This window comes from Borostomias antarcticus (genome assembly GCF_949987555.1).
Source record: "Borostomias antarcticus genome assembly, chromosome: 6".
NCBI classification, from domain to species: Eukaryota; Metazoa; Chordata; class Actinopteri; order Stomiiformes; family Stomiidae; genus Borostomias; species Borostomias antarcticus.
Window position 1 is genome coordinate 29,423,453 of NC_140239.1, and position 17,413 is coordinate 29,440,865.

At 46.8% G+C, this 17,413-nt stretch overlaps 1 protein-coding gene across 1 annotated transcript in view; it reads left to right on the top strand.

Moving 5' to 3' along the window:
* ppp4r4 (protein phosphatase 4, regulatory subunit 4) overlaps window positions 1-17,413 on the top strand; it is a 39,369-nt gene that overhangs the window by 19,624 nt on the left and 2,332 nt on the right. The window contains exons 9-24 of the mRNA XM_084440335.1: window positions 1,536-1,658; window positions 2,689-2,852; window positions 5,129-5,248; window positions 5,719-5,796; window positions 6,753-6,836; window positions 7,488-7,670; window positions 8,107-8,212; window positions 12,126-12,273; window positions 12,391-12,535; window positions 13,024-13,062; window positions 13,864-13,935; window positions 15,022-15,085; window positions 15,244-15,324; window positions 15,581-15,671; window positions 15,827-15,888; window positions 16,358-16,688. Of these exons, the coding sequence (XP_084296461.1) occupies window positions 1,536-1,658; window positions 2,689-2,852; window positions 5,129-5,248; window positions 5,719-5,796; window positions 6,753-6,836; window positions 7,488-7,670; window positions 8,107-8,212; window positions 12,126-12,273; window positions 12,391-12,535; window positions 13,024-13,062; window positions 13,864-13,935; window positions 15,022-15,085; window positions 15,244-15,324; window positions 15,581-15,671; window positions 15,827-15,888; window positions 16,358-16,688 (1,891 nt within the window). The remainder of the gene's footprint in view (window positions 1-1,535; window positions 1,659-2,688; window positions 2,853-5,128; window positions 5,249-5,718; window positions 5,797-6,752; window positions 6,837-7,487; window positions 7,671-8,106; window positions 8,213-12,125; window positions 12,274-12,390; window positions 12,536-13,023; window positions 13,063-13,863; window positions 13,936-15,021; window positions 15,086-15,243; window positions 15,325-15,580; window positions 15,672-15,826; window positions 15,889-16,357; window positions 16,689-17,413) is intronic.

Consider the following 17,413-nt stretch of genomic DNA (forward strand, 5'->3'; position numbering starts at 1 on the left):
GTAGCCTCATTCAGCCCACATACAATACTGTACATTACAGTACATTACAGTCATTTAGCAGACGCTTTTACCCAAAGCGACTAACAATAATTGCATTTAATACTACTACTACTACTACTTGCCAGAACTCACAAGTGCATCTCCTTTCTAAAACAAGTGACTAAGAGCATAATCTAGTGCTGAAGGCAAAGTGCAAGAATAGCTCAAATACAATAGGTGCTTAAGAGGGAGGATCGTTGTCGTACTTCTATACATCAATCTGCCTGCCAGGCCTCCCTGCTCCCTCACAGGCTGCCTAGTCGTCTGTGTGGCGGTGTTGCTCTCACTCTCACAGCCCACGCTGCGCGTTCTTCTTACTACACGGCTCCCACCATCAGCCCACGCCGCTACTCCCCCGCCCCGCCCCCCCCCCCCGTCCGCCTCGGCGCATCAATGAGCCGTAGACCTGCCAGGGAATGGTGGGGGGGGCGCCTGCGCCACTTCTCACTGCTCCCAAAAACATTCCTCAGTGACAAACATGTTAAACAAATCAGTGCTTTCTTTGTTTCACATGAGTGGTCATCGGTGAGTATCAATACCTCAACTGTAATTTTTTTTTTTTTTAAGACAAAAAAAACAATGGAAATATTAAATTATCTTTAGTTAAGTCCCTAGAAATAAATACCTGAGGTAATGTTTTAACTCAAACCGAGTACAGCCACAAATCATGAAGAGATGGATATGTGGAGGTAGACCTGGTAGGCGGTCATTGTTAAGAGATATACCTCACACCAAGGTAGTATGAGAGTCAAAACATAATGGGGCGGTTGTAGCTCAGGAGGTAGAGCAAGTCGAATCCCGGCTCCTCCTGATGACATGTCGAGGTGTCCTTGGGCAAAGACACTGAACCCCAAATTGCTCCCAATGAGCAGGCTCGCGCCTTGCATGGCAGCTGCCACCATCGATGTGTGAATGTGTGTGTGAATGAGGGGCCTTCATTGTGAAGTCCAGTCCATTTACCATCTCGGCCTGTATTATTTCAGTGGGAGACACCAATGCTCCTCCTTTGCGACATACTTCCAAGACATCTGCACATCGCAGCAGCTGCTTTGATATGCAAATACCACGCTTGTCACGGCGGTTTGAAGCTCCTCCTCTGACGTCGCTGTCAGTGGTAACGGCCCACAGTCTGGCGTCTCTTAGAGGTCGTTCCAGAAGCTGAAGGTTGGACTCTGGCCGAATTCCACTCTGAAACCTGGCTCCCTTCCCTGCTGCCTACAATGACTAAACATTGCAGATACTGTACTGAAGGATCAAATAAGTGTAGACTTTCCGGTTTATTGATGGTTAAAGCAGTGTCAGACATATATCTATATACATATCACCTACGTAGTCTCCTCAGATAAACAACCGTTTAAACTTTCAATGTTTTGAAGCCCAGGAAAGAGGAATGGAATGGAAAGTGCATATTGTGTTTCACTGTAGTCGACTCTCTGAGACGCAACCCTCGTCAAACCTGTCAAACTGTCTCAGCTCCCTCTCACCTTCCCTTCCAGATGACAGGACGCGCGTCATATTCCCCCTCGTGAAGACGTTCTGTGAAAAGTGTTTCAAAGCTGACGAGGCGGTTCTGGCGTCTCTGTCGTTGCAGTACGGCAAGCTCTGCCATGGACTCTCAGGTAGGGGCTGGTTTAGTGATACGGACTCAGAGGAAGGCATTTCAAAATAGTTTGTATGTACAGTAGGGCTGGGTATCGATTCGAATTTCAAGAATCGATTCCGATTCACAAGGTTCAGAAACGATTATCACGATTAAATTTGATTCGATTCAATATTGATTCGGTTAGTGTTAGCTGTAACCTTAATTACATGACAAAATGCCAAGTTATGCAACACATCAATACTAGGGCTGGGTATCGATACTGATTTCCAAAAATGAATGAATGAATGAATCATTGAATGAATTAATGAACTATTCTTTCCTTCATTTATTCATTCATTCATTAAATAAAAGATCGATTTTGGGATTCATGAATCGATTCGGAATCATTTGATTCAGAATCGATTAATCGATTTTATTTAACTCAGCCCTAATGTACAGTATCTCATGCACAACACCAGGGGCACATTCCTGGCAATACAAGCAATTCTGTGTGAATACAAAGTAGAGAACTCAGAATTCTGAGCTCTGTATGAAAAGCATTTCATGGAATGTTGCTATTTATGGTCATATTTATATTGTCTACGGTAGCAAGTTTACAAATAACTGTTAATACTGTAGATGGCTATGTCACTAACTTCAACATGATGAATGTTCGTTTGGCAATGACTCATAATGACGTCATAATCACCTGGTCTGGTGTCTCCTCACCGGGGCCCCTGGTCTGGTGTCTCCTCACCGGGGCCCCTGGTCTGGTGTCTCCTCAACGTGGCCCCTGGTCTGGTGTCTCCTCACCGTGGCCCCCTGGTCTGGTGTCTCCTCACCATGGCCCCTGGTCTGGTGTCTCCTCACTGTGGTCCCTGGTCTGGTGTCTCCTCACCGGGGCCCCTGGTCTGGTGTCTCCTCACCGGGGCCCCTGGTCTGGTGTCTCCTCAACGTGGCCCCTGGTCTGGTGTCTCCTCACTGTGGTCCCTGGTCTGGTGTCTCCTCACCGTGGCCCCCTGGTCTGGTGTCTTCTCACCGTGGCCCCTGGTCTGATGTCTCCGCAGAGTCTTTCACCGAGGAGCAGCAGGTGTGGTTCGTGGAGTTCTATAAGAAGCTGTGTGTTCTGGGACTGCAGCATGAGAACGGCCACTCGGACAGCCCGGCCTACCCTCTGGAGCTGGAGACCAAGTACGCACTGGTGCGACGCAACTGCGCCTACAACTTTCCCGTGAGTGACGCGCCCTGGCGCACACACACACACACACACACACATGGACAAATATTACAGTTATAAACACGCCAAACACAGACTGAAGGACACGCCACCCGTGTGGGATTTGCAGGAACGGTCAACGTTCTTTTCTACGGTCCACTTGCCGCACCAATCGACAACTGATCTGTATCTGACGCTTCCCTTCTTGATTGACTGACCTCTGAGGTCCCGTAGGGCGTTTCCAGGAAGTAAAACCTGTAACTACGCCGTCCGTCTGCTGAAGTGCTCCCGTGCTACTTCCTGTTTAAAAAGACCCTAGCCCCTCAGCACGTCATTGGTACCCAGTAGGGCTGTGGTTAAAAAAATCGATTCATGAATCCCAAAATCGATCATTTATTTAATGAATGAATGAATAAATGAATAGTTCATTAATTCATTCAATGATTCATTCATTCATTCATTTTTGGAAATCAGTATCGATACCCAGCCCTAGTGTTGATGTGTTGCATAACTTGGCAGTCATGTAATTAAGATTACAGCTAAACAAAACAGGTTTTAGTAACACTAACCGAATCGATATTGAATCGAATCGAATTGAATCGTGATAATCGATTCTGAACCTTGTGAATCGGAATTGAATCGATTCTTGAAATTCGAATCGATACCCAGCTCTAGTACCCAGCAGCACAGGGAACATTTAAGTGGAAGGGAGGGTACAGTTAAAATAGCATACTAGATGTGAAACCACTCTTTTGCAGTGTGTCCCATTTGACAGGTCCCATCTTTGCTGCAACGTTGCCAAAAGTTGAAGACTGCAGAAGCGTGCGCTGTGGTGTTTGATAGTCATCACATGAGGCTGTGTGTGTGCAGGCTTGTGTGTATTTTTAGCCTGGTCCCTTAAAAGGCTGTCGTGTGGTAACATGCCCATGCATGATACACTGATACACAAACATACTGTACAAACTCCCACTAACACACTGTACACATGTTATGAGGTGAAGAGGATAGAGGTGTTTGCTCATGGAAGGGGCCAGGAACCACGGACTTGCCGACCTCTCTCTCTGGCGTGTCCCCGGGTCTCTAGTTCCCACAGGCGGGGTGTCCCCCTGTAGACCAGCCACAGCCGGGGGCCCTGCATCGGTCACAGCCTTAATAACGGATCACCCACTTGGGGAGCAGCAGTACCTGGATGGGGGTGCGCTCCATTTCAGCCACGATGGCGAGTTTAAGGCCCACAAATGCTTGTTTTTGAGCACTAGTATACAGGGTTTTAACTGCATAGAGGGTTTTTTAGCGCCCCCCAAAGAGATTTTAGCCAGAGCCAAAGGAAAATCACCAGTGCCAAAACGCTAAAAATTGAGAATAAAAATAGCAATTTAAATCCTCTCCAAATGTGTTTGATAGCTGGTTTCAAGTGCAGCTCATCCCTCTTTCTTGCATTGTCCATGGTTTGGACCACTAGTAATCAAGATCATTAATAGACAGGTTATCAGTATCTTAAACATTTTGTCTTCATGTCCATTTTGTGTCATGTCGGGAGATTTCCAACGTTTGTGAAAAGTGAGCTCAGTCAGAACGACAGCAAAGAATATAAGCCTAATATATGCTGGTAGGCTACTCGCCATAAAACTGAGGTTTCCCCCAAAAATTGTGTGCACATCACCCCCCAAAGACCCATTCTGAGCCAGGAAAATCCCTGGTATAGAATAGAATAAGAGATAATAAATACCGTAGGTGTGTCACTCTCTCCCTCTGAACACCCGCTGGTATTTTGTGCATTAACTCACCAGCTCTCTTACCGAGGGCTCAGCCGCTGTCCTGACGTCTTTCAAAATGTCTCCAAAGGGAAGCCGGCTTGTTGATTTTATAAAGCTAGCTTGGGGGAAGGTATTATGGGATGGATATGAATGGATCATTTTGTGTTTTCTCAGAATTTCGCGGCCCTATTTTCTCCGGTACAGTATGTCTCTCTAAATTGACTATAATCTGTAGGTATCTCCCTGTAGGAAAGTAAAAGAGCTTCTCTTCCCACTCCCTCTCAGGGTGAAAGTATGCTGTAATTACAGCCATTCCAACCGGCAATTTAGAAAAGTATCAGCCATATGAACATATTAACTACAGTATTTAATAGCAAACCACAGACTCTGACAGATACGTTAGCTTGGCTTGACGTTTTAAAATGTAGAACGCGAAGGGGAGGAAGACCGTTGAGCGTAGTCCTGCATCGGCCAGACACGGATAAAGACGCACCTCAGTTCATCTCTGTGCCTCTGACCTCACTTCCTCCCCAGGCCATGGTGTTATTCGCGGACCCCGACCACTTCCTGTTGGAGCTGTACCCCACCTTCTCCAGCCTCTGTCACGACCCCGAGATCAGCGTGCGCCGCAGCGTGGCGGAGGGATTCCACGAGGTGAGGCGGTCACGGCCGCGTTTAGACAGAACGCTCGCTGAAACGTCACTCATAGGGTAGACCCCACTAGAACATGCCTGGTATAAGTCACAGTTAGTGGTCCAACGTGCTCCATTTTAATCCTAGCCATTGGGATTGGATTTTAAGATCGTTTGTTCAATAGCTGTGTTAAATTTTGGAGATGCCTCATTTTATTCAAATTTGACTTGAGCGTTTTTATGGTGTCACACTTTATGACCCCTGCCTGCCTCCGTATTTTCCTAATTCAAATCCTACATCTCATTAGTTCTTTGATTGCCTGATAGAAATTTGACCTCAGGTCTGCGTCTCGTGTGGGATACCATGCCCTCTAATCTCCCGTTTCCCTCCTGTCGCCTCTCTCTTTTCTCTCTCTCTCTCTCTCTCTCTCTCTCTCTCTCTCTCTCTCTCCTCTCCTTCTCTGCTTCTAATCCCTCTCTCCTCTCCCCCAGGTTATTAAGCTGCTGGGCTCCAATGTGCACTTCATCCACAAAGAGCTGGTGGTTTTACTGCTGGATGACTCACTGGAGGTGAGACGCACGAGAAGCGCAGGGACTAGAGACGGACGGGGACCGTATCTGGCCCGGCAGACGGACAGACGGACGAGGAAACAGACCGACAGATGGGACTGTCCCCACGCTGACTGACTCGCTGGCCGACAGCACCGACTAACATGACGCGGCGATGGCGTGTGACACCGCGGCGATGGCATGCGTTGACTCATTCCTGAGACGGTGTCGTGTTGCCTGACTTGGCCTAGTCCTAGTGGGGCGACGTGACGTCCAAACATTCCTGACTTGTTAGGGGAAACCCAGGGATGTAGGAGGGGGCGGTTGGGGGAGGGGGGGGGGTAGGTAGGATTACCCCTGAGCCTCCCCATGGAGAAGTGGCATAATGATTAAAGACGTGCAGAGAGGGGGGCAAATAGAGAGTTTGTGTGTGTGTGTGTGTGTGTGTGTGTGTGCGCGTGCGCGCGCGCGCGTGTGTCTGCCAGCTCTGCCATCACTGTGTGGGAAGAATATTGAATACAGAACACATCTCTGCATCATTTGTTCTATTCGCTTCCCTAGAGAGCGCTGTTAGTCACACCTCTAAGAGGGGACGTCACCCACACCTGCCACAGCGCCTGGCATACACAATCAGCCCAAAACAAACCAACACAACGGGCTCTCCGGCTCGGCTCCCAGAGAGCAACCGGCTGTTTACACAACAACACACTTAGAATTATTACAGACTAGTCTGGCGTTTTGGTCATAATAGGCTGAGGAATTATGCCAGTGCTGGGGAGATGCTACCATAGCCTGTGGGTACAGAGATGCTATCATAGCCTGTTCATAAAGAGCTATCATAGCCTGTTCATACAAAATGCTACCATAGCCTGTTCATACAGAAATGCTGCTATAGCCTCTTCATACAGAGATGGTGCCACATCCTTTTGGGTACAGAGATGAGCTGATCCGAGGGTCGTTGTGGTTCTGTTGTGCAGGTGTTAGACGCGCTCCTGACCCATCTTCAGGAGACCCTGGAGCTGGCCACTTCCAGAGGAGAGGGGCCGGGACTAGAGAGCAAGGTGGGTGGAGCCGCCCGAACGCGGCGGAGTAGCTGGAGGAAGCCTTCGAACTTAAGCTTCAGCTCTTATCTTGAGTTTATTCAGTCAGGAACGTCACGCATGGCGAAGTCTTCTCCGTGACATCCTTTCCGCTACTCGCCTTTCTTGTTCCTTCCTCCCTTGATTACGCCTTTAAATATTCTGTGTCAATCCCTCCGGCAGCGTTCCCGTATCACTCCATCTCCGTTTGGTCTCTCTCCTCCGTTCCACCCGACCTCCTCTCCCCCCTCGTCGCCTCCGCGGCTTCTGTTCCCTCACAATGCCCTCTCTCATCATCTCCCACATCTATTCATTATTAATTATTATTTACATATCTCTTTGGATGCCACCCACGGGTTCTTCACCCACGCCTTACGTGACCTTCTGTCTTTCTCTGCCTCTCTGAAACCTTTCTTCCCCTCCCTCCCCCACCTCCCTCCCTCTCTCCCCTTCCCTTCTCCCCTCCCTCCCTCCCTCCCTCCTCCCCCTCCCTCCCTCTCTCCCCTCCCCTCCCTCCTCCCCCTCCCTCCCTCTCCCCCCTCCTCCTCCCCCCTCCCTCTCTCTCCCCCCTCCTCCTCCCCCCTCCCTCTCTCTCCCTCCTCCTCCCCTCCCCCTCCCCCCTGGCGGTTCCAGCAGGTGAATGTTCCGGACCTGGTCCCGGCTCTGGCGGCGGCGGAACAGAAGGCGGCGTCGTCGCTGCGCTGGCGGACCCACGAGAAGCTGCTGCAGCGCTACGCCTGCCTGCCCCGCCTCGTCCCCGGAGACCACATCTACTTCCGCTTCCTGCAGAGGATGTTCGCCATCGTCACCACCAACGTGAGGACCCGACACTTTAGAATTCACATTGTTTGCGCGTCCACCACCGGCAAGCACCCAACGTGAGATTGGGGACCCAAATTAACCTAAATTTAACCCCAGACTACACAACCGTTGGCCCCGCCCCCCTCGGTGCATGTGCCGGCAGGTCCGAGGGGGAAGGCTAGTGTGTGTATTGTTGTATTTGTGGGTATTGTTGTGTTTGGCGTGTATGGATGTGTCTTAGAATTTATTTTTCACTTACTTGTACAGCACTTTGGTCGATTTTAGTCGTTTTAAATGTGCTTTATAAATAAAGTTTGAGTTGAGTTGAGAAGGAGACACAGTACTGAACTGATCCGATCTCATCCACTCAGATAACTCCCTACCCACCTGGGTATTAAAATCTGCATAAAATGAGGGATTGGAAGATAAGCGCTGTTCACTGTTGTTCCAGAACGTTCTCCCGGTCCAGAGGGAAGCTGCTAGAACACTCTGCATGTTCCTGCGCTACAACCGCAAGCAGGAGCAGCGACAGGAGATCATCGGCAAAGTGCTGCAAGGTGAAGGTTCTCTCTCTCTCGCTCGCCGACCGCACCATACCTGAGGAGATTTTACCTCGTTAAAATGAAATCCCGTAGCTCACTGGTTCCTGTGAGAGACTTGACATTCATCTCATTGAATATTCATCTTATTGAACTCATCTTTATTGGGGGCCAAGCAGCGCAGCTGCGCAGGCACCCATTAAGTTTGTACCGTTTCTCTTTCTTCTTTATTCCTCTGCCATTGTAGTCTATGGCAGCCCATAGAAGCTTATGGTAGAAAGTTATGAAAAATGGCACACTCATTCGGGACAGTGCCCTGACCCTCCTCACCAAGTCTCATGTCCACACCTCACCCTCTCTAGCGCCACCAACGTGTCAAAGTTGGAGGTGCATTTATGCATGCAGCTTTTCTTCAGCAAGTCCAATTTTCAAACTTCAGGTGTCCTTCAATTCCTTGGCTCAAGCCGGATTCAACGCACTCTAAGACGTCATTGTGGCCATCTTGGCTCCTCCGCCATTTTGAATGATGTGCAAAACCCTTAAAATGTATCTCCTCCTAGGAACTTTCACCAATCTGCACGGACATCGGTGGATGTCATCTATACACCAATGTCTACAAAGGATGTACAGGGATTTTTGATTATCCATTGCGTTCGCTCGTGACAGCCAATCAAAATTGGCAGAAAAGCTGCAAAACAGGAACTGGGGTCATATCTCAGTAATGTTTTAATCTATCAAAACCACATTTGGCACACTCATTCGGGACATACCCATGACATCTGTCACCAAGCCTCATGTTGACATCTCGTGCACTCTAGCGCCACCAGCGTGTCAAAGTTGGAGTTGCGTTTATGCCAGTAACTTTTGAACTGTATGTCCAATCTTCAAAATTATGGTAACAATGGATTCCCTGGCTCATGCTGAGTTCAAAACACCCCATGGTGTCATTATTACTTCATTTGTTTGATTGCAGAATGAAAGGAACACTTTTTGTCTTCTGCACAATTTCCCCAGTTTCAGAGTGCTGAAAGGCGCATTTTGGAAAAAGTCACACATTTTCTAAACTGCCATCCCTCTTCCAATTCTCACAGCTCATACACATTTTATATATCAAAATGTTCACACGACTCTTGGGATTCATAAAATCAAAAAGGCTAAGCTCTTCGATGTATATTTTTCACTCTGTGACAGTTCGAATAATGACCCCCCCCCCTCCATTGAAATCAATGGAGCCACACTCTAGAAAATCTCTCTTCGCTCTAGAATCTCTAACTGTTTCTAACTCTTCACCTCTCCTACACTTCTGAAGACCGAAGGACATTTTATACATGGAAATGTTCGCGTGATTGTCTGGATTCTGAAGAAGTAAATAGTTGAGCTATGCTATGTATACTTTTCGCTGTGTGCCAATTTAAACAAAGACACCCCCCCCTCTCACTCTACCGAGAGGAAGCAACCCTACCAGGTGACATTAATTAAGGGCTCAGGACTCACTCTACCAAGAGGAAGCAGAAGCTGACATTATCCACTCAAATCTGCGACGCACTTTGTAAGATCCGTTGTGGCATAGCAGGTAGCGCGTCAGTCTCGCAAGCAGCGAGTTCAGGGTTCGATTCCCGTTCATCCAAAGTGCATTCTTATAATTATTGTAATATGCTGCTGTGGAAGTCAATGGCAGACAACAGAATCATTGTAGGTCGCTCCTGCCAGTTAAAAGTTGTGAAATTTGGCTCACAGACCAGGGACTCGTGTACCTATTGTTTAGAGTAAGTAATATGTGTGTATTACAAATGTTTGCCATGTGGGGGAGGCATCTTACAGTACGGTACATCATATTCATGGGTTTTGTTGTAGAGACGATTATCCAGACAAGCACATACAGTAGAGACAATCACATAGACAAGCTCATACAGTAAAGATAATCACATAGACAATTGCATACAGTAGAGAAAATCAGACGGAAGCACATACAGTAGACAATCACAGACATACAGTACAGCAGAGAACATAACATACAATAGACACAATTACATAGACACAAGCACATACAGTACAGACAATCACATATAGTACAGTAATGCGCTCCTCATGTGTAAAATGCAGCAGACGGAACTTGGTTGCGTATTGTTTGCCATGTTCATGGCCGTGTACAAATAGTCAAAGTGGGTAAAGGAAATGCAGTGAGTGGGTGTAGACTTCTGTGGAGTAGGGGAAGGTTTTGAAGATTCAATGGAGTCTAGTTTGTCTGAATGGGAAGGTGCAAGTGAAGAAGTGAAGAACACTGGCCAGACTCCTGTTTACCTTCATTGCTATCAGAAGGTAGGCCGTCTTTCGCTGGTGCAGCAAGAAATTCCACTCTAGGCTCCCATTTTGTAGTGTTCACTGACAACAACATTCTCGCAAACTTACAGGAGGTGAACCTGAGAAGCTTGGAGCAACAGTGGGCAGCCAGACTCTACAACTACCACTTCAACATCAAGTTCCAGCCTGACAAAACCAATGTTAATGCTGATGCCCTATCTCGTGTACTTGTGGATGGAGGAGAGGATGGTGAAGAGGAGGAGATCCTGGCCCTGAAGACTTTTCTCACCGGGGTGGAAAACCCATGCCCATAAATGCTTAACTCTCCTGTCCAAGTTGACCTAGAAGAAGTGCAGCTGGGCCGAACCCCCTGGAGAATGGAAGGACGCCCAGCAAAAAAGATGACATGATTCGCCACATGCTGTTATCCTTGCAGACAGGGAAACCGCCCAGTGCAACAGAAAGGATCGCCCTGCAACGTGACACTCGGCAGATCCTCAAGGAGAGATAGAGGCTGACTCTGAGGGAGGGAGTCTTGCATCAGTGTGTGAGGGACCCCAACACCGCAAACTCCATCTTTCAGCTGGTCCTCCCTACAGCCTTGAAAGAGAAGGTGTGGCAGAATTTCCACGAACGGGCTGGCCACACGGGTGTGGGAAAGACTTTAGCTCTCATCCGCTGCCCACGAGTGTTGAGTATTAGACCAGCCTACTTTTCTTGTTTTATTGAGCTGAATGATTTTCATAGTTTGCAGTGGTTGAAGTTTACAGTGGTTATAACGTTTGCTGTGTTTACCAAGTCTGCAGTGTAGTTGCAGTCTGACAAACATATCTCTAAAGCCTTCAAAACATCAGTCGTATTTGCTTCATCTTTTGCGTGGTCAGCTTGGCCCCCACAACGCTGCTTGCAGCTTTAATTATTATTATTATTATCTCCCACCGACAAACAAACCGTCTTCCAAGGCGGCACCTCGCAAACTGCGTGGTGCCCATTACCTCGATGACACCTCGCTGTGTGCTGTCTGCAGTAATACACACAACATGCTAATTACATGACGCGTTGCCAGAGGGTGTGAGTGGTTGTCCGTGTGGGTAATCTAGCGTAGCATTGTCTGTGTCACACACACAAACACAATACATGGTTACATGATATTACTGGCACTAGTTGACCCGGTCTAATTTCCACCCACACACACACACACACACACACACACACACACATGCACACACACACACAATAAATTCTGGATGACATTTACTGTTGTTTGTAAAGGCTACACTGTCAAAGTCCGTTTGCACAGTAAAGATAATGCTAGTCATTGACTGCTAAACACTCCTAATATCCAATGGTAGCATTCTTACTGTAATATTCCAGAAAATAATAAGCTGGCTAACACTGTCATCCTTTCATTTCAGTTTATTTGAGAAGGAACAATGCATATAAATAACAAATGTAAATACACCAGATTTAGCCAGGAGGCTGATGTTCATCTGTGGTCCCTGACCAAGATGTTATAAATAGGCATCCTGCCGCCATGTTGCCGAGAATCAATCCCACTCATCCTGCTATGTAGGATACCCCCCCCCCCTCCATGGCTCAACTGTGTGTCCCCTTCCCCCTCCCATTCCAGAGTTGGCTCAGGGCAGAAGCTACTGGAACAGGCTTCGCTACCTGGACCTGTGTGAGATCGCCATGGAGCTCTTCTCCAAGTCCTACTTCTGTAAACACTTCCTCACCCAGGCCCTGGAGCTGGTCAGCGACCCCGTGGCCAACGTCAGGTAGGCGTCGAGGCTTAGATGCTGTATGATGCAATTCTGTCGCTAACCACCCCCCTTGTATCAAACATCTGAGCTGCTCCTGAGGTGAATCCTGGGTGGGCTGGTCTGTCACTGCAGGTATAAGCTGTGCCACATGTTGCCCAGGCTGCGCTCTACCATCCGGCTGCCTGCCGACAAACACCTCCTACAGCAGCTGGAGTTCTGCGTCCACAAGCTCCTCTGCAGGGAGAAGGACAAGGACGTGGTGGCCGTCGTCCGCAAGGTGAGGGGACAGTCGCTGAGGTTCCCCCGTATTCTAGTGGCATCCAACAGTGCTACCATCATCCATGACTGTTTTCACCTACTTTGTTTCCGTGCTGTTATCTAAGAATCAAACAGTTTCACTCGCTCGTTTTTCTAGTTACCTTCTGAAATGTCGCGTTTTGAGAAATGACGGCTTGTTTTCTGAAATGTTGTAGTGTTTTGCGAAATGTCGTGTTTTGTGTTTGGCACTTCAGGGCCACCGTATAAAATAGTAGGATCATTGAATAAGCCAACTCTACTCAAGCTCTCCTTCATATACTTGTGTTATCAAACTACTTCCTGACTTCTCACATGTATAAACAATGATATTATTTCAGTTTTGAGCTGGTGAACATGCACCTCCCCTTTTATATCATTATCAACACCTGTTTTTGTAGCCAAAAATGCATTTCCACAGTGTAACTTATCCTAATAATTGATTAAGTGCTTGGGTTGTTGGTTTTTCAGACAGTGCTGGAACTGGACAAAATGGACATCACAGAACCAGTAAGAATCTTTGCTCTTCACTATTCTCCCCTAGAAAACCAGTGGAACCTCACACGTTGAAAAGATCCTATGATTCAAGTGTTTCAACCTCCTTCCTCTCACAACTACATTCATTACATCTCTGAACACCAGAACGATTAACACTAGAACGATTAACACTAACAGTATGCAGCAGGATGTCATTACCCACAAACTGTGACCAAAGAAAACACAACATAGTATCTAGTATAAGGGCGGCTGTAGCTCAGTTGGTAGAGCGGGTCGTTCAGTGATCGAAGGGTCAGCGGTTCGAATCCCAGCTCCGACTGTCCACATGTGGAAGTGTCCTTGAGCAAGACACCTAGACCCAAATTGCTCCCAATGAGCAGGTTAGCACCTTGCATGGCAGCTGCCGTGAATGGGTGAATGAGAGGCCATTGTAAAGCACTTTGAGTGCCGCTAAGGTGGAAAAGCGCTCTTTAAGTGCCGTCCATTTACCATTTAGTATAACAGATACTACTGTATTACATCCATTGCCATGGGCCAGATGTTAATGAAATCAGAAGTGGGTCGCGCACATCCCAAAATAATTAATAAGGTAGGTGCTGGACTAAAAAAGCATACGTACCAAAGAAAGTAAGAGTCCGCACACTGTAGCTCCCATTAAGATTATTTATGGACAACGATTATGACGTTTCGAGCGACAACGCTCTTCCTCAGACAACTGTCTGTGGAAGAGCGTTGTCGCTCGAAACGTCATAATTGTTGTCCATAAATAATCCAGATGTTAATGAAACATCTCATCATGTCTTTTCCTTGCAGTACCACAAGAGGCATGAGAGAGACCTGCTGGACCAGAAGAAAGAGAAAGAGGAGGCTCTTCTTCTGGAGATGGTGAGACAACGTCCTCTCAATAACACATACAGGATACTGTAGATTGCAGTGCAGTTCATTCATTCATTCATTCATTCATTCATTCATTCATTCATTCATTCATATATTTGTTATGCATAGAAATTATTGTGCTTCCTGTTCTGTTTTAAGCCAAACTCTTGACAGGTGACTGCAAACATATTTATTCCCCAATATATCACTGATGTATTGAGCACAAACAAGTACAATATAACTTATTGTAGATGCATATGAATACATGTGAGTTCACGACACAGTTTGAAGCAGAAGACTGGTTGATCAAATGCCTCATCCACAGCTCACAGTTTTCGTGACAGTAAGACCCCCCCCCCTCCTTATTAGTCAGAACATCTGACTATTGGATTCGTATCAGCACAAAAAGTAGCGGAAACCATACCTGTTATTCAATGTGTCAAATACTTGGTATTTATCAGCCCACAATTACGCATATTCTTCCATAAATAAACCTTTTCAAGTGTTCTATTTTAAATTCACTCTTCAGAAATGTTACCTTTGAGTTATTTATAGTTCCTCCATGTCTGCTAGTGCAACTTCCGCTGCTCTGCCCTAATCCTGCGCCACAGTTGTCATCTGAGTATCAAGTGTATCAAAGTCCACACTGTATTTTTGTTGGATCTGGGGCGTGTGGGAGGCTTTCAGACTTCAAATGGCTCTTGTGACGGCCTACTTTATTTATGGTCACAATTTCAATGAAATTGGTAACACGTTGCAACAAGCAACAATAAAATAGGCTTATTTGCTGTTGTATAGAAAAAATATAAAATATACAATTTCTTCCCCTGGACATGTTTAGAGACTTTGGTCTTATCAAAAAACAAATGTTCTACTTGGTTATTCATGTAATTCATTGACAGTATAATTTGTCCAGACTGCACTCACTCTCAAACAAGTGCAGGTGCAGCATTTGACTGGACTTGGGTGAAACGGAGGCCCCACTTGTACTCCTGAAACGGGCTGTGACTGCATGATGTCCTCCGTCCACGCTGGAGTAAATGAAAGGCAAATTGCTCGTTGAACCCTGCGACTCTCCCCTCTCCTCTTTTTCAGGAGCAGCTGGAGAGGCAGCAAAGCGAAGCCAAGCTCGCCAACGAAAAACACGCAGAGAAAAAACGTAAGCGCTTACAGTATCACAACAATCCACACAACAAGGTTATGGCTACAGTCAGTACCAGAGAACGCTGAATACCACACATCGTTCGGTAAAACATACTGGTACAAACGGCGGGTCTACTGTATGTAAACACATGTGACTGTGATGGTATTTTGCAGGGAGGGACAGCAAGGCGGGGCTCTCGGGGACCAAGGGCATGTCCGGCTCCACGTCGGGGGCCACTCTGTCCACCTCTGCTGGTAAGATCAACTCACAGTATCAGGGGACTTTACCAAAACACTTTCAATCACACGTTTGCAAAAAGATTTGTCCTCTACCTTACTGAATTTGTTTAAACTGAATTTGAAATGAACGCCTTACTCTTCATAAGGATATTAACGCTTAAAAAGGAAATCATAAGAACGGTGCCTTTAAAGCTGTGGTGTTGCTGTTGTTGTTGTTGATGATGGTGATGATGATGATGATGATGATGCTTATAATGCTTCCGATCTGTAGGTAAAGAAATGAGGAAGGCCAAACTGGCGCGCAGCCGGTCACTAAGCAGCCATCCCTCAACTCCCAAGACGGCCGGTTCAGAGAAAACCCTGTGAGCAGCGTCCTCCTATTCCACTCAATATCACTTTGCTCATTTAAATAGCAGTCATATATATATACAGTACAGTACATGACTATTGCATTCCAACTGTATTTTCCACCGTTAGATAAAGGAATCACCTCCTCTCTCTTCCTTATCTCCCCCAGGAAAGTAAAGGAGTCAGGCAGCTGTACTGGAGCGGGGAAGAACTCCATGCTGCCTATAAATGGTTAAACGATGTTATTATACTGTAATTACAATTAAACTAGATGATTCTATATTAATTGAATATAGTGTACATTATCCTACTTGAGCATGGAGCCTGAACAAACACTAGTATACAATTTGAAAGCAAAATAACTTATCGTAATAACTATTGACACTCATTTTAATTTTATAAACAGGCCATGAAATACATGTATATACACAGGGACCTCATGACATAGCTCGTACAGTACAGTTATATTTTGTTGACGTATACATATCCCAGAACAAAGAAAAGTAATTTCAATGAAAGATCTTATAATTGAATGCACGTGCGTTGACTTCCAGCCTAGTGCTAAACCAAAGCAGGGGTAGTTATTGTCCCCCTAAGGGGACAATCGTATCGTATAGTGGCGCTCAGACCTCCGGCGTCTTTCACACACTGCATCGCCGTGTCACTCTCTGTCTTGACACACGTCGCCTCCCTCTCATAGATGACAGCGTGCGGTCGCACCATTTCAGCGTAGCGTCTTCGCCGCTGCCTCCGACCTCCTCCTCCTCCTCCTCCATGCCTGTCCTCATCCGCAGCAACCTCGCCAGCACCCTGGACCACCGAAGCAGCTCTCTGGACCACCGAAGCAGCAGCCTGGACCACCGAAGCAGCACCCTGGACCATAGAAGCAGCACCCTGGACCACAGGAGTAGCACCCTGGACCATCGAAGCAGCACCCTGGACCACCGGAGTAACACACAAGACCACCGGAGCATCACTCTCGAGCATCGCAGCAACGGGGGCAAGGACATCCAGTCCAGGAAACTCTCCATGTGGGTTCTTCTCACTCATCTGCTCGGTTCCATCTCCACCCCTAGCTACCGTCCACATGCACTTCAAGTAGATCTCAAAAGATCATACTGTAGGTGTTTGTAAATACGGCGGTAGCTCCAGCTTGGACCCCGATTGGCTAGTCTGAATGTTGGCCGTTTTTCTTGTACCAATCCTTCTCTTTCAGATCTGAGGTTAGAGGTCAGAGCACCATTTTAGATTCTGGGGTGTTACCGTGTGCAGGCATGGATGGGGGGGCGAGAGATGAATTGGGACCGAGTGTTCCCCAGCTATCTAATCTCTTCAGATCTTATATTTGGGCGAGGGGTCGATTTGGCATTGCTATCCTGCCACTCAACCACTGTCCACAGATGTACATTAAAGGAGTGGTTTGGTATTTAGCATCATAAGCTATATGAGGTTATTAACAATCATATACAATGGTCCAGACTTTGCACTTAGTGCTCATTACTCATGATACAGCTAAGTAAACATTGCATACTGTACAGTATATATGCCCATAGAGCATGATGGGTCTCTATGAGCATATTAGGCCCATAGTGATCCATTCTGTATTACTTAGCTGTGACATGAGGAATGACCACTAATACTGTATATCAAGAGTGCAAAGTCTGTCAAAAATGATAATGCTAAATATCAAACTACTCCTTTAAATAACTGAATACTTTTTATTATTCAGGCATGTATCCTCCAAAATAAGGGAATA